At 39.5% G+C, this 21,488-nt stretch overlaps 2 protein-coding genes across 4 annotated transcripts in view; one reads left to right on the top strand and one right to left on the bottom strand.

Annotated features, from left to right (window-relative positions):
• GON4L (gon-4 like) overlaps positions 1 to 18,611 on the bottom strand; it is a 298,840-nt gene extending 280,229 nt beyond the window's left edge. For 2 of the 3 annotated variants that reach the window (XM_044002395.1, XM_044002398.1), the window contains exons 1-2: positions 18,013 to 18,523; positions 15,754 to 16,281 (exon numbers count right to left, since the gene is read on the bottom strand). In XM_044002395.1, coding sequence (XP_043858330.1) covers positions 15,754 to 16,246 — 493 coding nt within the window. In that variant the 5' untranslated portion in view covers positions 16,247 to 16,281; positions 18,013 to 18,523. The other variant, XM_044002396.1, reaches the window with a different exon arrangement.
• Positions 18,612 to 19,752: 1,141 nt separating this feature from the next.
• The window catches only part of SYT11 (synaptotagmin 11), a 36,785-nt gene continuing 35,049 nt past the window's right edge, over positions 19,753 to 21,488 (top strand). The window contains exon 1 of the mRNA XM_044002160.1: positions 19,753 to 20,051. Coding sequence (XP_043858095.1) covers positions 20,018 to 20,051 — 34 coding nt within the window. The 5' untranslated portion in view covers positions 19,753 to 20,017. The remainder of the gene's footprint in view (positions 20,052 to 21,488) is intronic.

Raw genomic sequence — 21,488 nt, 5'->3', positions numbered from 1 at the left:
ATCCTGAAAAATCAATGGGATTAATAAAACTGAAAGAAAAAAATTTTATTTAATAAATAAAATTAGGATGTTTTTAAAAGTAAAAGAGACAAATCACTAGCTAATTAGATGCACATCAAATTATCAGTAAAATGAAAAATGTGAATTCATAGCAAATAAGGTGGCACAGTGGATAAAGCACCAGCCCTGGATTCAGGAGTACCTGAGTTCAAATCCGGCCTCAGACACTTGACACTTACTAGCTGTGTGACCCTGGGCAAGTCACTTAACCCCCATTGCCCCGCAAAAAAAAAAAGGAATAAAGGAAACTGTTAGAAACCACTTTGCCAAGTTATAATTAAAATAAAATGAACATTTACAAAAATATAATATGCCCAATCTCAGAAAAATAAATTTAATAAGTCACAAATGAAATCTCAAAAAAAAATCCTAGGCCCAGATGGATTTATAAGTGAATTCTATCAAACATTTAAAGAACAATTAATCCAATATTATGTATATAAGCTGATTGAAAAAATAGGAAAGAGTACTATCACATGATATGGCCTCAATACTAAAGTCAGAAAGAATAAAAACAGAGAAAGGAAACTATAAACCAACTTCCCTAATGAATATTGATGTAAAAATGTTAAAATATTAAGAAGTAATTTACAGCAACACATCACAAAGATTATATACAATATGACAATGTTGGAGTTATACCAGGAATACAATAATGGTTCAGTATTAGGAAAACATCACAATACAAAATCGTTTTAGTAACAAGAATAACAAAAATTATATGATTATTCCATATATAGAAAAGACTTTTAACAACACACAACACCCATTCTTGTTAAAATATAAATAAATGGATTTTCCTTAATAAGTAGTATCTATTTAAATCAAGATATAGTATTATAATGTAATAAGGAAAACTAGAAGCTTTTCCATTAGAATCAATGGTAAATCAAAGTCGTTCATTATCATCATGACTATTTTACATAGTGCTAGAAATGCTGGCTAAAAGCAATAAGATAAGAAAAAGAAATTGGGGAAATCAGTATTGGCAAAGAGGAAACAAAATGATCCCTTTGCACATGATAGTATCCTCAAAAAACCTTAGACAATAAACTAAAGAATTAATTGAAACCATTAATAATTTCAGCAAATTTGCAGGATATAAAATAAACTCAATGAAATCATAAGCATTTCTGCATATCACCAACAAATCCCAGCAGGAAAAGATAAAAAGAAAAACTCCATTTAAAATAACTACAGAATGAAGTAAATACATGGGAGTGCACCTGCAAAGTCACACAAAGGAACTACATGAATACAAAACAATCTAAAACCCTATGAAAACAAAGACCTAAATAAATGGAAAAATAATACTTGCTTATGGGTAAATGAGCCAATATAATAAAAATGACAATAATATCTAAATGAATTTATTGACTCAGCACCATACCAATCCAAGGATTGCTTAATAGAGCTAGAAAAAATAATAATGAAATTCATCAAGGAACAAAAGATAGAGAATTTCAATAGTAATTATGAAAAAAGTGATTTCAAGCTATACCACACAGCATTAATCATCAAAGCAATTTATTACTGGCTAAGAAATAGTGAGGCCAATTAGTGGAAACATTAGATACACAATATACAGAAGCAAATGAGCACAACAGCCTAATGTTTGATAAATGCAAAGATGCTAGTTTTGGGTAAAGAATTCAGTATTTGACAAAAATCACTGTGAAAACTACAAAGCAGTATGACAAAACTAGGTATATACCAACATCTTTTACTGTATATCAAGCTAAACTTCAAATGGGTATACAACATATAAACCAATATCATAAACAACTCAGAGTAGAAAAGAAAAAAATACCTTTCAGAACTATGGATATGAGAATCCATAACAAAATAAAAGATAAAGAGAATCACATAAGATAAAATGGATAATTTTTATTATATAAAATATAATAAAATTCACAAAACCAGAGCATTTAAAATTAGAAGGAAAGCAGGTAATTGGGGAAAGAAGTCTTATTTATAATATGTAGGGAGGGGGCGGCTAGGTGGCGCAGTGGATAAAGCACCAGCCCTGGATTCAGGAGTACCTGAGTTCAAATCCAGCCTCAGACACTTGACACATACTAGCTGTGTGACCCGGGGCAAGTCACTTAACCCCCATTGCTCTGTTTAAAAAAATATATATATACATACATATATACACATATACACATATATACATATACATATATATATATATATATATATATATATATGTAGGGAACTGATTCAATTTTTAAGAACAAGTCTTCCCCAATTAAGAAATAATCAAGGGATATGATGAGGTAATTTTCAGAGGAAAAAAATCCAAGATATCTATAGCCTTATGAAAAAATACTCCAAATCACTATTAATTAGTGACACCTATACCTATCAGATTGGCAAAGATGACCAAAAAAAGGAAAAATGACAAATTCTGGAGGGTTCTGTGGGGAAACAGGGATATTAACAAACTGTTTTTGCTTCTGTGAACTGGTCTATCTATTCTAGAAAGCAATTTGAAACTATACTCAAAAAATTACTAAACTATGCATACCTTTTGATCTAGTGACACTACTACTAGGTCTACATACTGAAGAAATAAAAAAGGAGGAAAAGGTTCTATATACACAAAAACATTTACATGTAGGTTTTAATTAGTGCAAATAAAGAATGCCTTAAAGTGGTCACATGAATCTGAATTGAAATAATTATGTAAAATATAATATTTATATGTTATATTTTATGTAAAAGTATGTAAAATATAATATTGGTTCCAGCCCAATGAAAGAAAATATTCAGTGTGAATTAGAATAATGTGACCACTTCAGAGAATTCTTTACTCATACTAATTAGGACCTACCTCTCTAGCAATTCTTTTTGTGGTGGCAAAGAACTGGAAACTAAGAGAGTGCCTGTCAACTCGGAAAAGGCTGAATAAATTAGGGCATATTAATTTGATGGACTAGTATTGTGCTAAAGGGGAGGGTTTCAGAGAAACATGAGGAAGACCTGTATGAAATGAAGCACAGTGATAAGCAGAACAGAGGTAATAGAGGTACTACACTACCAATCACGTGAAGACAAACAACTTTGAAGAACTCTGATCAAAATGATCAATGCAATGACCAACCACATTTCTGGAGGAAGCATGATGCATCATGCTACCAACCTCCTGACAGAGAGGTAATGGATTCAGGATGCAGATTAAGACATTTTTTGGACATGATCAATGTGAGAATTTGGTTTTGCCTGACTATGCATATTTGTGCTTTTCTTTCCATCTCAATGGGGGAGGGAAGAACAAAAGAAGATAGATTTTTATTTTAAAACAAACAACACTTTTCTCCTGCCTTGACTTTTGCAAAACAAAATTATACTCGTTTTCTTTCTACTTCTTCAATGATTCCTTTGTTACTTTTTTTCCTCCAAAGGTCTATATATCAGTTTCTCTCCTTTCAGGAGTCGGTGCCAATTCCCTCAACTTAAATTATTATCTCTATCCTGATGACTCCCAAAGCTACAACTCCAAGTCTAACTTGTTACCCAGACTGCCACCTTGTGTTTTCAACTGCATACCATAAATATTTTTTCTCAGTCTTCCTCAAATGCAATAGATCCAAAACTGAACTCATCTACTGAAGGTCTCAAAGGCACTTCCCTCTCTCCATTCATCCATGGCATTTAAAGGCATCATTCTTCCAACCACCCAAGCTCAAGACCTTAAAATCACCTGATTTTCCTTTTCCCAAATATCAATCACCATGTCCTATCAATTCTTTCCTAATGTACCTGTCACATCCACTCCCCCTTCCCCTTCATTTCCACTGATATTATTCTCTGCCAAAGGCCTTAGCATTATGTGCTTGGAAACAGTTAGAACACTGAGAAATATAGGGATCTAAGAAATCATCTAATGCCCTTATTTTGCAATTAAGGAAAATATGGTCAAAAGTTAGGCAACTTGTCCAAGGTCACATAGTTATCCTGAACATTTAGAGATCCAGGACCTCCTACTCTTCCCATTAGTGGTCCCACCTAACCAATGCAATCTTATCTCCCATTACAGGTATACCTCATTTAATTGTGCTTTTTACAAATTAAAGGTTTGTGACAACTCTGCATCAAGCAAGTCTATTGGCAAATCTAATAGCATGTGTTCCCATCATGTCTCTGTTACATTTTGGTCATTCTCACAATATTTTGAACTTTTTCATTATTATTATATCTGTTATGATGATCTGTGATCAATGTTCTTTGATGTTACGATTGTGATTGTTTTGAGATGTCACAAATTGCAACCACATAAGACGGTGAACTTAATCGATAAATGTTGTGTGTGTTCTGACTGTTCTACTAACCAGCCATTCTCTGTCTTGAACTCTTTCCTCAGAACAAACTATTCCCAGAGACAAAACAATATTGAAATTAGGCCAATTAATAGCCTTACAATGTCCTCTAATTGTTCAATGAAAGGAAGAGTTAATTCATGTGGCAAATTTCATCGTTGTCTTATTTTAAGAAATTGCTATAGTCACCCCAACCTTCAGCAACCACCCTGATCAGTCGTCAGAAACCATCAACATCAAGGCAAGATTATGACTCATTGAAGGCTCTGATTGCTGCTAGCATTTTTTAGCTATGAAGTATTTCTTAAGGTATGTACATTTTTTTAGACATAATACTATTGCACATTTAACAGACTACAGTCATGTAAACATAACTTATATGCAAATTCATGACTCATTTTATTGAGATATTGTCTTTACTGCAGTGGTTTGGAACTAAATCGACAATATCTCTGAGGTATGTCTGTATTCTCACAGAAAAGCTCCACTTCAATGAAACTATCCTCCTTATTCATGGAATATGTCATACTCTGCCTGAACTTTTCTACATAGTCAAATACTACCTACATTTCCCAAAAAATTTTACTCCAACTCACTCATCTTTCCCTACTCTCAAATCCAACACAACACAATTTTTACTCTTAGACATAAAATGCTATTTGACCTGCAACAGGTCACCTTGCACTTCTACAAACCACAGTTCTCTCATCTGTTTATGAGAGGGTTGGACTAAAATAATCTCCAAAATTCCTTCCAATTATGAAATCCTGTAATTCTTAAAGTATTTTTATTGTCCTCATCACCCTGACAAAGAATCATTTTGTTGCTTAATATAGTTTTCTTGTTTCACATGTGTTCACTGTCTCTGAATAAGACCTTGAGCTTTGTCATAGCCCTATAGATACTAGAAAAATAGAAAGTATGCAATAACTATTACAGAATCTTAGAAGTTAAATTTGATTAGTATATACTAATCTCCTATGAAAAAGAGGAAGTCCTTCTACAACATCCTTACAGATGGTTGACTATCAATGCTGTCACAGAGACTCACTACCTATTAATTCAGCCTACTCCATTTTTCATCAGTTCAAATTGTTCTTCAATTCACCAAGTTGAAATCTGCCTCCAATATCTAGCTATTGCTCCTACTTCCATGATAGCCCTCCAAAAATTTAATGGCATCTATTTTTTCTTCTCTCTCCCAAAATTAATATCCAATATTCATTAAATGATTCCTCATAAGACATGGTTTCCTTTCTATCCTGGCCTAATTCTTTACTATCCTAATCTTCCTCTAGGCATTCTCCAATTTTTCAATGTCCCTTTTGAAATGTGGCACCCAGAACAGAACATAACCCAAATGACACATAGTCAGTATAGAAAAACCAAGGACTTTATATTTCTATTGTCTTAAAACATTATTTTTCTATTAATCCAGCCTAAGATTACATCAGGATTTTTTGGAAGCCACATCAACAAGGTTCACTTTAATACATTACTGGATTCAGTTCACTCCATGGCTTCTTGAATCATCCTCTGAATTCCTAAAAATTTGTATCTCTCTTATAAAGTTATACTTACTTTATCCTGTTTTATAATAGTTTTGTGTGTATGCATGTGTTTTATTCTGTACTCTTAAGTTCCTTGAGAGAAGAAATAATATATTTAATTTTGTGGTACCTTCAAGATAAGTAAATACAAAATATTTACAAAATAATTACAAAGTAATTTGGGAGAAGGCCACTGATAACTCAGATGACCAGAAAAGGCCTTTTTAAGAAGGTGGATGGCACATTCTGAGTCTTGAAGACCAATGGGGTTTCTAAGTAGAGTAAAGTTGGGTGAAGTATTTTCCAGGGAAAGGGAACAGCCTGTACATAGGTCCAGAGGTGAAGAGATGGAACACTGTACATAGTGTGGAAATTTATTTTGATTTGGGGACCCTACCTTTAGGCTGAGATTAGAAAGTCTTAGGCCCTCAGGGTCTCTCCCCCTCCTCCTCAGCTTCAGCTGAGCGAAAGAGCCCCGTGGGCTATACAGGACGCCAGGTCAGACAGCTGGGGGGGGGGGGGAAGCCCCCAGCTCCCTCCGACCTGAGCGGAGCTATCTGAAGGATCCCGGATGGCCTGTGCTGAGGCATGAGGCTCGAGAGCACCCCACCACCACCACCAGCTGCAGCTCTGGCTGGAGGATTAGCTTGGTCTGTGGGGGAGAAGGAAGCCCCCAGATTTGAGTGGAGAAAAGAAAAGGTATATATAGACCTGGGAGTTAGATAGAAAAAAAAAGGAAGGAGACTAGAGGGAGACGGACTAGATAGAGAGACAAGATTAAGGAGAGAACGGCTGACTAGAGAGAAGGAAGGAGACTAGATAAAGGAGACTTGAGAAAAAGGAAGGAGACTAGAGGAAGGACTAGGAGAGAGGCTGACTAGAGGGGAGCCTGGACAAGGACGGAGGAGAGTTCGGTTCGGAAAAGGAGAGACCGGGTTGACAAGGTTACGGGCCTTAATACAAACCAGGGAAAGTGTAACTTGCCCTGAGGCCGGAGGCAGCTAAGGCCCTTATTGTATTCAAGAAGTTCCAAGCGCAGCAGGAACTTCCTGACCGCAGGAAAGCAGTCAGGTTGTACACTTTATTTCCCTGTATTCCTAATTTGAAATAGTATCTCATAAATAAACTCTGCTTTGATTATTTAGTTAAGAGCCTTCTTAATCTTTAGTCTATCGGTTTGGGAGCAGTGTGGTGGAACTTTACAAACGGCCCAACATTAAATTAAACGCAGTCAGATAGCCAAATAGTCAAAAGTCCCAGATTAGTCCTCCAGTCAGCTTTAGCCCCCCAAATTAAGTTAGTCAATTTAAAATATTCTAACAATAGGAAACAGCAAGTAGAACCGTATGGCTGAAACAGAGTAGGAAGGAAAGTAATATGTGTGAGAAACAAGGGTCCTCACCGACAAACTTGACCAGATTCAGGACTTAAGCAGAAAGACAATTTACTGATCAATCTTGCAAGAAGGGGTATCTCTATGGGTGAGGCACACCTTAGCTACAGACAGACCGCCTTTTATACCCTATGCCCAAGTCCAAAAATCCTCCTCCCAATCTCCCATTGGCTGGTTTTTTCAGAAAGTACAATGCTTCCAAAGAAGCCCACTCAAGTTCTCCTTAACATGATACCCCCTCCCATTACATACATCTTCATGCACCCCATGTTCAAAAATGGCTGCTGGCTCCGCCTTTGGGGTGTTGTTAGATAATATTCATAAACCAATTAAGCATGCACAGAAAGGAGTCAAGGTAACTACAATTCACTTAGCCTAACCTGACTGACAAAAACTGGGTCTATCCAGTTTTTGTTTTTCTCACTTTAGGACAGAAGTTGCTTCACTGTTTCTGAAATAAGTGACACTGTATTTTTATTTCTCACATATGTAATCAGCCTGGCTGGAACCAGATTGTAAAGGGTTTCTAAATGTCAAATACAGTCTATCATAATGGCAAAAGGGAGCCACTAGAGCTGCTTGAGAAGAGTTGACATGGTTTGAACTATACTTCAGGATTGTCAATTTGACATCTGTGTGGGGAATGAAGTGGTGAGAAAAGAGACTAGATAGAGAGACCAATTACAAATAGGTAGCTACTGAATTTGCATTACTCTAGGCAAAAGGTGATGAATGTCTGACCCAGGGTGGTAGCTATGTGAACAGAGAGAGAGAAATACGAAAGACATAACAGTAGAATCAATAAGACCTGGCAAATGATAGGTTATGGGGGTAAGGAAGAGTAAGAAGTTGAACCTGACTGCTGAATTACCAACTAGAAAAATGGTCAAGTCCTCAAAAGAACCAGAGAAGTTAGGAAGGGGGGTTTCTTGGAAATATAGAAAGGCAAATGAAGGGGGAAGAATGAATTCTGTTTTGGATGTGTTAAGTTTGAGATGCCTATGTAACATGAAGTTGGAAATGTACAGTAAGCAACTGGTGATGTGGTTACTACAGCTCATGGACAGATAAATCTGGTCGTCATCTGCTCAGAAATTATCATGGAAACTGTGAGAGCTGATGAGATCACCAAGCTAGAGTATAGAGAGAAAAAAGAAAAAGACCCAGGGGAGAGCCTTGGAAATACCTAGCATAAAAAGGCAAAAAAGGGATCCAATAAAGGAAAATGATTAGAGCACCATCCCTGGAGTCAGGAGTACCTGAGTTCAAATCTGGCCTCAGACACTTAACACTTACTATCTGTGTGACCCTGAGCAAGTCACTTAACCCTCATTGCCTCACTTTAAAAAAAAAAAAAGCAAAAAAGGAAAGTGACAAGAAGTTGTCAACTGGGTAGAAAGAGAACCAAAAAAAGCAGTGTCACAAAAAGAAAGAGTATCCAAGATGCAGTGATCAAAGGAGCCAAATGGTACAGAAAGATCAAGAAAGATGAGGACTGAGAAAAGGCTACTGGATTTGGCAATTAAGAAATAACTGTTGACCTTAGAGAGAACAGTTTCAGCTGAGTGACAAATCTAAAAGAGCCAGACTGAAAGGGAGGTGAAACAAGAATCCATTATCACCGCTATTATTCAATATTGTACAAGAAACATTAGCTACAAGAGAAGAAAAAGAAATTGAAGGAATAAGAAAAGGCAAGGAGGAAACAAAACTATCACTCTTTGCCAATGATATGATGTTATATTTAGAGAATCCTACAGAATCAACTAAAAACTCCTTGAAACAATGAACTTGAGCAAAGTTGCAGAATATAAAATAAACCCACATAAATCATCAGCATGTCTACATATGACCAACAAAGCCCAACGGCAAGAAAGAGAAGAGAAATTCCATTTAAAATAACTGTAGACAATACAAAATATTGAGAAGTCTACCTGCCAAGACAAACCCAGGAACTTTATGAACAGAATTACATCACTTTTTACACAAATAAAATCTCATCTAAACAACTGAAAAAATATCAATTGCTCATGGGTAGACTGAGCTAATATAATAAAAATGACAATTCTACCTAAATTAATCTACTTATTCAGTGCCATACCAATCAAACTACCAAAAAATTATTTTATAGACCTAGAAAAAAAATAATAAAATTCACCTGGAAGAACAAAAGGTTAAGAATATCAAGGGAAGGGCAGCTAGGTGGCACAGTGGATAAAGCACTGGCCCTGGATTCAGGAGGACCTGAGTTCAAAGCCAGCCTCAGACACTTGACATTTACTAGCTGTGTGACCCTGGGCAAGTCACTTAACCGTCATTGCCCTGCCCCCCCCCCCCAAAAGAATGTCAAGGGAACTTAATGAAAAAAATGCAAAGGAAGGTGGCCTAGCCATACCAGATCTAAAACTATATTATAAAGCAACAGTCATCAAAACCATTTGTTAATGGCTAAGAAATAGAGTGGTGGATCAGACTGAAAGGGAATTGTAACTGAGAAGAAAGGAAGTATTTGCCATTAGAAAAGAACACCTTTTCTTTGGCTCTGAAAGGGTTAGAGATATACAGGCTGCTGGTATGAGGGGATGACAAGATCAACAGTCAAAAAAAAGTTGTCAGCTCTTTTTCTTTTTTTATCCCCAGAAAATATGATCCTTTGTGAAAATGAGAGAAGACACTAAAAGGCTTGCAGAATCTTCTCCACTGTCTTAACCTTTCAGCTACAAAGACTTGTAGTGTCTCAAGTGAAGAGAACAAATGCAAAAGGGAGTTCTGTCAAAACTGGAATTCTGACAATTTAAAATGGGCCAATGGGGAAGGAAAAAGGGAATTGGCTCTCTGTGGCTACTCCTGACTTTTTAAACTGCCTTTCCCTTTCCTTTCTCTCACTAGAGTTCTGAATTCCCCAAAACTCTATCTTTGGCATTCTTCTCAACTAATCTACTTTTACAGCTTCAAATATATTTATGTAAATATCTCCAAAATAAATAACCTCAGGATTACTTCTCTATCTAGTTCCATACTCACATTTCCAACTGTTAACCAGGTTGTCTCAACAGTATTTAACTCAGTATGTTCAAAACAGAACTCACCGTATCTCCCTGAAAACTTAGTCTTCCTCCTATCTTTCCTATCTTTCTTTCTTTTTTGGGGGGTGGGGGGGGTGGGGCAATGAGGATTAAGTGATTTGCTCGGGGTCACACCTGTCAAGAATCTGAGGCTGACTTTGAACCCAGGTCCTCCTGAAACCAAAGCTGGTGCTTTATCTACTGTACCACCTAGCTGCCCCTCCTATCTTTCTTTTTTGTTTGTTTGTTTTGTTTTTGCTGGGCAATGGGGGTTAAGTGACTTGCCCAGGGTCACAGAGCTAGTAAGTGTCAAGTGTCTGAGGCTGGATTTGAACTCAAGTCCTCCTGAATCCAGGGCCACTCCTTTATCCACTTCACCACCTAGTTGCCCCCACCTCTAGTCTCTTAATCCAAGGGTTTTAAGCCAGGGATCCATTAACACTTAATATTATGATAAGTGTATTTCAACATAATTGATTTCCTTTGTAATGCTAATTATTTTATTAAAAATATTCTGAGGAGTCCAAAACCTTCATTAACCTGCCAAAGGGGTCTATGACATAAAAAAAGTTGAGTTTCTGCTCTACTACATCCTGAATACTATCAGATCAAAGAATCAAAAGATAATGAACTAGAAGGGACCTTAGAAAATCATCTAGTCCTCATTTTAAAGATGAAAAAACTAAGGCCCAAGAAGGCAAAAAGAATTGTCCAAGGTCACATAAAAATTAAGCAGAAGAGCCAGGATTTGAACCCATGTTCAAATCTTATCTCTCCAAAGCCAATGATTTTCCCATTATACTATGACACTTCTATTCATGCTTTCAATAGCTGAATTCTAAATTCAAGTTACTGGGCAAATATAATTTGCAAATGTAAATGGACAAGAAACTAGAAGGAATGTATTTGTGAATTTCAGATTGATATAATTCAATTAATATGCCTTGCTAACCCACCAGGTGTGTATATATGTATACACACATGCACAAGTATTGGGGGAGGGGGGAAGAGGGAAGGAGAGAGGGAGAGGGAGGGGGAGAGAGAGAGAGAGATTAAAGAGAGAGAGACCGACTTCCACTTCCAAATGTAATCAAGGTATCTTCTATTTGACCTTGTAGCAAAAAAAATCTCTTAACACTGACTACTGAAAAAAGTTGAAAATCCATTCAACTATCTTCACAATCTGGCTCAAATGGACTTTTCCAACCTTACCTCATTTCTTCTACCTTTCAGATGAACTACATTCCTTAACAAACTGTTTCATTTTCCTCTCCCCAAACATCCAGGGCTTTATAATCTCCATGCCTTTATTCACATCATTACCCATGCTTGGAGTGCCCTTCCTTCCTGACCCCAAATTCCCCCCTACTCAAATCCTACCCATTCTTTGAATGCCCACTCTCCAGTGAAATCTACCTGGTACACAGTAAGTGCTCCATAAACACTTATCGTTTAATTCCTCCACCCAGAACTATTTGTTCCTTCCTCTGAACTCTCACAGTATTTTGTTTTTGCCTTTCATGTATTTATCAAACATTTTTTGCATTACATTTTGATACACATATTTTCTTTCCCCTAACAGACTTTAAACTCCTTCAGAGCCATATGTATTTTTCATCTTTATATTCCCCCACTCAGTATCTAGCATAATAGCTAGCAGATAGTGATAACTCAATAAACATTTATTTAATTAGTTTTCATCAAGCTTCTGAGCTACTGTCAGTAACTTTTGAAGATAGTGAAGAATTGGAAAGATGTGAAAGAATGAGATGTAAAATATCTTCCCAATTTTCAAAAAGGGGGAAAAGGTTATTTCTATAAATTATAGCCAGTAAGATTAACCCTGGTTTCCAGTAAAATTCTCCTAAGTTTATTTACACAGAGACCGTGTGAGACAGAGATTACAGAATCATAGATTTAAAGCTGAAAGGTACCTTAAGAAGCCATTTATGGGGGCAGCTAGGTGGTGCAGTGGATAAAGCACCAGCCCTGGATTCAGGAGGACCTGAGTTCAAATCTAGCCTCAGACATTTGACACTTACTAGCTGTGTGACCCTGGGCAAGTCACTTAACCCTCACTGCCCCACCAAAAACAAAACAAAACACACAAAAAAGGGATAAAAATTGGTCAGATTATAGCAGTCAAATGGATTTGTAAGTGCTCAAACAATTGTATCCTCAGAGTGCTGAATAATGTCAATGTCAACCTTGAGGAAAATTCTCTAATGACAGACCAAAGGACCCTGTCCTCAACCCATCAATGACTTGGATGAAGATGAAAATGGCATTATTATATCAAATCCAAAATCAAATCTAAGATAAAACAATACAAAAAATATAACATACTGAATTTAATCAGGATAAACGTGAAAACCTACACTTGAGTTTAAAAAGTTAAATAGGGCAACTAGGTGGTGCAGTGGATAGAGCCCTGGATTCAGGAGTACCTGAGTTCAAATCCTGCCTCAGACACTAGCTGTGTGACCCTGGGCAAGTCACAACCCCAACTGCCTCATCTTGAGGAACAAAAGGGGGGAATGTGGTAAAAAGTTTTAACAGTCAGCGATAATGGAGAGATGCCAGTTTTTCTTTAAGGACCACCCTTTCAGGGAGGAGACCAACGGCATGAGCTATGCACGCCAGTCGGCCTGCTAGCACTCCACTTCCAGGGTGCGAGCTTAAAAGGCAAGGAGAGAACGGAAGTGGAAGCTTTTTCCGGCTCTGCTGGTCTCCTGACTGAGCTGCACTCCAGACGCTGACTGGAATTTGACTCGGCCTGGCTCGAGGTTAGCAGCAGCATGCGCTTGACACGGTCTGTCTCTCTCTCTCTCTCTCTCTCCCCAAAGGTGGCCTTGGGTTTTAGTGAGTTTTATACGGAATATAGACTAAGCTTAGACTTAAGACTATTTGTTTTGTATTTCTACTTTCCTATCCCTCTAATCAACATCACCTTGTAACTACCATACAATAAAAGCTCTAACTAGAAAACCAGAAGCTTCTTCCATTTACTAGTCTGGGAGATAAATTAAAGGAAAGGTTAAAGAGGGGAGATTTATGATCTAATATACAATTTTAAATCTCACACTCACCAAAAACAAAAAAAAAGAAAGAAAGAAAATGTAAATTTGTTTAGACTAAGCTGACTGGTAGCTCATATAAAAGATAACAGATTTTTTTTTTAGTTGATTATGAGCTTAAAAGAATCAACAGTGATGTGATGCCAAAAAAAGCTAATGTAATAGGCTCCATTATACATAAAGACAGCATAGGGTATACAACAAGAGAAGTACCAGTCCCCTGTCCTCTATACTGATTATATAACTAGAATACTGTAAAAGCGCATCCATTCAAAGGTTGATCAGGATGGCTATGGGTATGAAATAATGTCACAAGGGAAACAAAATAATAACAATAGTTAACATGTATATTGCACTTTTAAGATTTGCAAAGCACTTTACAAATATTATCTCATTTTATCCTTACAACAACCCTAAGAGTTAGGTGTTACTATCAGATAAGGAACTTGAGACAAATTGAGGTTAAAGTGACTTCTCTGGGGTCACACAGCTAATAAATGTCTGAAGCCACATTTGAACTTAGGTCTTCCTGACTTCCAAATCTAGCACTCTATCCATTGCAACACCTGTTTGTTGCCTGAAGGAAACTTAGAGGACTGAACAGGACTTGAATATTTGAAGGGTTATCATGTGAAATAGGGATTAAACTTATTCTGTTTAATTCCAGAAGAACTGGAACCAATGGATAAAATATAGAGAAGTAAATATCAGTTCAACATAAAAACAAGCCTGGTGACCTAAATGATCACTAACAATATAGTGGGCTATCTAATGACTAATGAGTTTTCCCTCATTGGGCATGTTCAACTAGAGGATAAATGACCACTTGTCAGAGATATTATAAAAGGGATTCTTGCACCTAGAATAAGGCTGGACCAGATGACCTCTAAGGTATCCTTCAACTCCTAATATTCTTTCAAAGTGGAATAAAGAAATTGTTCCAATAAATGGAATACAAATGCCAAAATAAGGATTTTCAAGACTAACAAATAATTGAGTACCTGCTGCTTGCAGGGTACTTTGTTTCTTTAAAAATTCTATGAGGGGCAAAAAATGTTAAAAAAAAAAATTTTTATTAGGAGCAGCTAGGTAGCACAGTGGATAGAGCACCGGCCCTGGAGTCAGGAGGACCTGAGTTCAAATACAGCCTCAGAGGGGCAGCTAGATGGCGCAGTGGTTAAAGAGCCGGCCCTGGATTCAGGAGTACCCGAGTTCAAATCTGGCCTCAGACACTTGACACTTACTAGCTGTGTGACCCTGGGCAAGTCACTTAACCCCCATTGCCTACAAAAAAAAAAACAAAAAAAAACAAAAAAAAACCAAATACAGCCTCAGACACTTAACACTTACTAGCTGTGTGACCCTAGGCAAGTCACTTAACCCCAATTGTCTCACAAAAAAATTTAAAAAAAAAAACTTTAAAAACAAAAAAAAACCCAAACTCTAAGAGGGGCAGCTAGGTGGTACAGTGGATAGAGCACTGGCTCTGGATTCAGGAGGACCTGAGTTCAAATCTAGCCTCAGACACTTGACACTTACTAGCTGTGTGATCCTGGGCAAGTCACTTAACCCCAATTGCCTCACCAAAAAATAAATAAATAAATGAACTCTATGAACAAAAACCCAAATATCTTTATATAATTAATAATGACCAGAAAATTAGAATGAGGCCAAGGAAATTTAATTTGTATTTTAAAACAACTGATTACAATCTAGTTATTGATTCCAACTACTCCACTCTACCAAAAACTCTCCAGAAATAGAAATATACTAATAAAGGTACATTGTGGTTAACTATAAGAACTATCGTAATCAACTAGGCATGTGATAAGCTTCCTCACCTATAAAATGGGAGTTAGATTAAATGAGATAAATTCCTTTCTAATTCTGAAATTCTATGAGTAACTAACTTTAGATGTGAAGGAACATAAGTACCACAGAGTCAACATACTAATTCCAAATAACCCAACAAGGCAACAAATGACTTTCTTTCTGCAAGAGATTCTATCCCTGTCACCATGCTTCAAAAATTCATGAGACAATTCCTTGGCTAGGTATCAGGACCAGTAGTACAAATGTAGACCACATAAGTAAAACTACTGCAGTGTAGTAGTGAAAATTTTGGTAACTAAAAAGCAAAGAAATTTACTGAGTACCTACAAGATAACTCCTCTGAAGACAGAACAAGAGACAGTGGCTTAAACTGCAGCAGGTAGGTTTTAGGGTTAGACACAAGAAAAATTTTTCTGAGTGTTAGAAAATGGAAACCTAGTATTCACATCTTACCACTTTCATTGTTAATCTTCTCACATGCTTCTGTGGAGGATGAAGATTCCTTCAAGTTTGGATGATCATCCCGAGCTGGGCCTGGCCTGAGTGAACTTCTCCTCCCTTTCCTCATGCAGGTCCCCTGGATTTTTCCTCTAGCAATAGTGATATTACAATGCTGAGAGGACTCCAGGGAAGGAAGGCTGATTTCCTGAGTGTTGGAAACATCAATAGTTTCTAGGATTCCTTCATCTGTGTCCTGAGCAAGCAACCTGGAGGCAGATGGTTCCTCCTTGCAAGTATGGTCACCAGCATCCTGCATAGGTTGCACATCCAAGCCTGGTGTTCTGACATGGCTCAGCCCCCAGGGTAAGGACACTGTCCCCAAGTCCGTAATTTGGTCAGGTTCTGGGGTAGTAGCTGACTCTAGGTCTAAATGGGTCTCTTCCTGGCTGTCTTTATGCTGAGGGGATGTTATCAAAGAAGTTCTTCTCTTCTTACAAGGAAGCATCTTAAAGGTAAGTGGTATCCCAGTTCTGCTCCATCCTGAAAAGACAAGAACAAGTATTTAACATTCCCATGCTCATTAGTGATAATCATAATATTGCCTCAAAGAAATACAATGCTACTACATTCATGATTCACATGCATCCCCATTAAACGAACTAATTACCTTAAACAAGAGCATGTTATCAGTATTCTCTTCCTGTAACTACAAGGAGAATTCATCTATTCCTTAATTAATCCCAGCACTATACAAGTACTGATAAACACACAGTTCTGCACTAAATTAATTTGCCCTCATGTCATGTTTTTAAAGCATTCTCATATGTAGATTAACAAATCCATAGGCCTTTAATGATGGAAGAAACATTTTTCAGGTGTATGTTTCTTCCATGATAGGAATAAATATAAAGTCCTGAACTTTACAGTTATGCTAAAAAAAAAACTTAACAAATTTTAAAATGGGGAAAGTATGATTTAGTAATTTATATGAAAAAAGACCTAGGGATTCAGATGAATGCGAACTTAACATGCCCCTCAACAAACTGGCTATTATAAATGCTAATGCAAACTTAGGCTGCATGAAGAGAAGTATAGGGTATGAGACAAGGTAGAGAAGCATTCCTGCCACACTATACTGGTCAGAAAAGGCACTAACAACTAGGAAAATGATGAGAAGAGTGCAATCATAATGGTGAAGGATCTGTAAACTTATTATAAGGGCTGGTTAAGAGAATGTGCGCTATTTAGACTAGAAAAAGGACTTGAGGGGAGGAATAGGATTGCTGTCTTAAAGTAGGGGCTGTTATGAGAAAGATTAATTATACTTGTCTTCAAAGGCCAGAACTAGGACCAAGTGGGAAAAATTACAGGAAGAAAACCAGTTCAATATAAGAATTTGATAACAACCCATATCTGATTGCTTACCACCTCAAGGAAGGGGGAAGGAAGGAAGGATAAAAACTGTAAACAAAAATGTTTATTATTAAAATAAAAACAGAACTTTATAACAATTAAAACTTTAAAAAAATGTGATGAGTTGTCTTGTGAAACACTGAGTTCATTCTGCTGCATAGTGATCAAGCAGACTCTTAAATGATATCTGTCAGGTTATTTGTTGAGAAGACTCCTACACAAGGATGGTTTAATAAAATAACCTCACAAGTCTTGTCTGCTAGCTCTTAGATTCTCAACTGTAATGTCATATAAGGTACAGGACGGCACAAATAATGAAAAGGGGAAAGACCTATTCGCTAATGTCAGGAAGCCCTAGATTCAAGTCTGACACACACTGGACATGTTACCTTGGCAAGTCAGTTAACCTGTCAATATTCCCCAGAAAATTTTCTAGGACTATTAAGTTTCAGAAGTTTTCAATCTGCACTGGTACAAACTTTCCTCCCAGGGAGTTCCCTGAACTGATGAAATCATCGGTCAGGATTCCTTCTCCAAACACACCCTTATAGCATTTAGCCCAATTCGGGATCTTAAAAGATCTCACCCCCTACCAACACTTTATTTTACAGATGAGGGCACTGAGATTAAGTAACCCGCTCAAAATTACATGGTTAAGTGACTTGCCAAAAGTATCAGTAATGGGATTGAAACCCAGGTTCCTCCTGGTCTAGCCTGGTTATCTTTATACTGCACAAACTAGGTAACATCTCACTGGTGATAAACACTTAAATGTTCAGCAATATGATGGTGGAAGTTGAGATGAGGACATCCTAGCTTATTATCTTAGAGAACCATAAAAGCAACGCAGTTACTTGCCCAAAGTTAGTCTGTCGAAGGAGCTTGGACTAAAACCCAGGTGTCAAGCTCCCAGCACCTCAATTGCATACACCGGGAGTCGATTCCCACAGAAGTCACTTCGTCCCTCAGGAACTGTGGCCTCACAGTAACCAACAGCGGGGGCGACTGCACTGCCCACTCGAGCAAGGCCTCAGGGTCCCTGTTCCTGGAAAGTGGCCTCAGGCTGGCGTGCAACTCCCAGCACTTCCCAGGTAGGGCAGCGTCCTCACACCTCCGGGCTTCCCAGGCCCCAGCTTCCCACAAGCCCCCTCAGGCGAACGCTGACCCCCAAAGTCCACCAGGTGACCCCTGACCTCCAACTCCCGCCTCCCACCGTCCCTCACACATTCTCCTATAGGGACCGTCTGTCCTCAGCTCCCTCACTCCGTCTTTCTTTCCCTGATCTACACTCCCCGACTCCCACCCCCGGAAGTCCCTTTCCCTTGCTCCCGCCTGCCTCTTTCCCGCCCGGACCGCGCGACCCAGCCACCCTCACCGGCCGGCCTGGGCCCGCGGAAACTCCGCTCAGGCCACCAGCGGAAGTCACTCGACGTCAGAGAAGGACGTGCGCGCCCCCGAGCCGCGTTCTAGGAGTTTGGTTCGAAACTGAGCATGCGCTCATACAGCCGACATCTTGAGTCAGGGCAAAATGAAGCCAGAGCTGACAAGTTTGTCATTGGCGAAAAAGTTAAAGGGACCATACCTCTAAGTTTCATTCTCTTCTCCCCATCTCCCACCCTCAACCAAGAGCTAATATTTTGAGGTGCACGAGGAGGGCTGCTTGCTCGCCATGAAGTATGTGGCATGCAGGATTTGGGATCTGGAGAATTGAGAAGTAAAGTGTTAACTTATGTGGTTTCCAAATTCAGTACCTTTCCTGGAGCAAAGTCAGTGGGACTTTAGAAAGAGATTCAGGGACTGTATTAAATTAAAAAAAAAATACTTCAAATATTGGTTTATTTGTGCCTTATGAGCTCCTACAAGAACCTAGCTTCGTATTAAGTTCTACATGGATATGAAGAAATTATAAGACATTGTCCGAATATATTATACTAAGATTTACTCAAAATCTTGGTGAATTTCATACGGCTTTTTAAGACGGATCTTAGAGGCCAAATTTCCATAACCAAAGTGATGCTGAGAATTAATGTAAGGATTTTTTTTTGGGGGGGGGGGTTCTGTTTGGGAACGACTTTTTGTTTTTATTCTGTAAAACTATGTAAAAATGTGATTTCCTAGGAGGAAAATTGGAGAGAGGATATTCTAAATCAGAAGGACATGATTTTTGAATGCGTAGCTTTGGTGGTTTGGTCCTTAATCACTAACACTAATCTAGAGTTCATGAAGGGTTCCATAAAAACACACTCTGGTCACACAGAAATGCACCGTAAGAGCAATGATCTAATCAATAATGGAATTCAAACAGTCTAAAATTTGTTTTTCCACTTCTCTGTGTTCCCTGTCACCCAGAACATTCTGCTACTATTTTAAGACCTAGTCATCCGAGCTATAGGATTTCCTATGATAATCAAGGAAAGAAAGATTTAAATCGCCAGTATCCTCCTTCTGGCCTCCAGGTTTTTGCACTTTTCCCAGAATACTCGTAAAAAGGCGGGGCTTCTAACCCAGGAGCTCCGATATTAGGCGTGGTCTCTTCTTCGGTATGTTTCGGAAAGTAGAAGGCCCTCTGGTCTGAGACTGTTCGGAGAGAGGCGGAGCCTTCTCCCTGGGACAGTTCGGAAAAGGGCGGAGCTTACCTCGCATCAGGACCAGTCTGGCTGCACCTGCATCTTTAGCTCAGAGCATCTCTAGAGCATCTTAGGTGGACCCGCAGCTGGCACGGTGAGGCCAAGCCAACGCAGAAGTATTCCTTCTCTATTCCCCACATCGGCATCTTGCAGCTGAGGCCTTTGCACTAACAGAGGGGTGCAGGAGTTCTCAGGAAGCTGGGAACCCATTTACAGCAAGTCCTGCTGATTACGCCATGGCCGAGATCACCAACATTCGACCCAGCTTTGGTGAGTGTGGTTTAGGGTTGAGGAAATGAAGCAGGGGGTGGTTGGAACCATAGCATAGATACTAGGTCCTAACTGCAGAGGAATGAGTTTGACCGAGACCAGGGCCCTGGGAGTGTCCTACCCAGAAAAACCTAGGCCAGGAATGCTGGGCAGTCAGCAATGGATAGAACCCAGACCTTGGAGATAGTGGACCGAAGGAGTGGGCAAGGCCAGGGCTGGCACCAGACCAGAGCTAAGTAGTGGGGGGTGGGGGTGGGGGAAAGGTTTGAAAACCTTTCCTAGGTCACTGTCAGCACTGAGAGGGATAAGGAACAAGAGGTGCACAGCGTAGTTGAACCTCTCCTTTTGGGGTGCAGGTATGGGGAGGCCAAACGCTCCCCCTTAAGACATGAAGGGCGGTGTCCCTTCCCCTCCCTACATCATAAGGCTGCAGGGGAGGGAGGTGGCACTGGGGATGGGGTATTAAAATGGCAGCTTGGGGATTGTGGGCTGAGTGGCTGGCAGCCAGGGGAGGCGGCCTCCCGGGAGTGAACTTGGGGGGAGGGGGGCGCAGGAGAGGAGTAGCTCCGAGCTGCTCTGCTGGACCTCCTGGACTGAGGGACCGTACTGCTTTCCCGGTTGCTTCATTCTGCACAGTAATGGTGGGGTCTGTCCGATGCTACCTAATGGCGTTTGGCGATACTGGGTTGGGAGAATGACGTGATGTCTATTTCTGGGCTGCCTGGCTGCGCCTCTACTCTCGTTCCCCGAGCCTTTGTTCCCCAGGTCCCCCGGGTTGGCTCTTGGAGAGCCGCGGGAGGGGGATTCGAACCCTCGCCAGCGGGACCGGAGCCGAAGCTAGAGGAGGAGGGGTGGGAGAGGCCAGAGCCCGGGGGAGGCCGCTTTGTGTACCAGAGAAAGCATTACGTCATCTCGGAGCGGCCCGTCCCGGCCCAGCCCCACTTGGCCCCTGCTGGATAAGCTACGGCCCTGGGGGAGGGGAAAAGAGAAGAGAAGAAGGATGAAATTGGGAAGGGAGGAAGCAGCCTTTTTCCCGTATAAGGGAGTCTCACTATTTGCTAGCAGGCAAACCTTTAAGCCCCCAACTTTCTCAGTCTTCACTGCCCTGAAGGAGGAATGCCCCACGTTCCCTGTTAGTTTACCCTACTGATGGGATGGTAATAAGGAGTAGTGGCCAAGAGAGCTTGTCTTTCCTCATGTGAGAGACCCCTCTCCCTGCTCCCAATCTGTCCAGGAAGCTTGGTCTTCAAGGCTTGAATGACCAGAGTGAGGGCAAACCCTTGCTTGGATTTGGTTGCTTTCCCCACTCCCAAGTTTGAGGCCTTTGGAAGTGGATCTAGGTTCAAAAGGCAAAAGGTGAGAGGTATACAATTCAAACCAAACCAAACCAAACCTATCTTGTAAACTTCCTTCACTTGGACCACTTCTTCCCAGATA

The sequence above is a fragment of the Dromiciops gliroides genome, chromosome 4, assembly GCF_019393635.1.
Source record: "Dromiciops gliroides isolate mDroGli1 chromosome 4, mDroGli1.pri, whole genome shotgun sequence".
In the NCBI taxonomy this organism is placed as follows: domain Eukaryota; kingdom Metazoa; phylum Chordata; class Mammalia; order Microbiotheria; family Microbiotheriidae; genus Dromiciops; species Dromiciops gliroides.
This window is presented reverse-complemented; position numbering and strand designations above follow the sequence as displayed.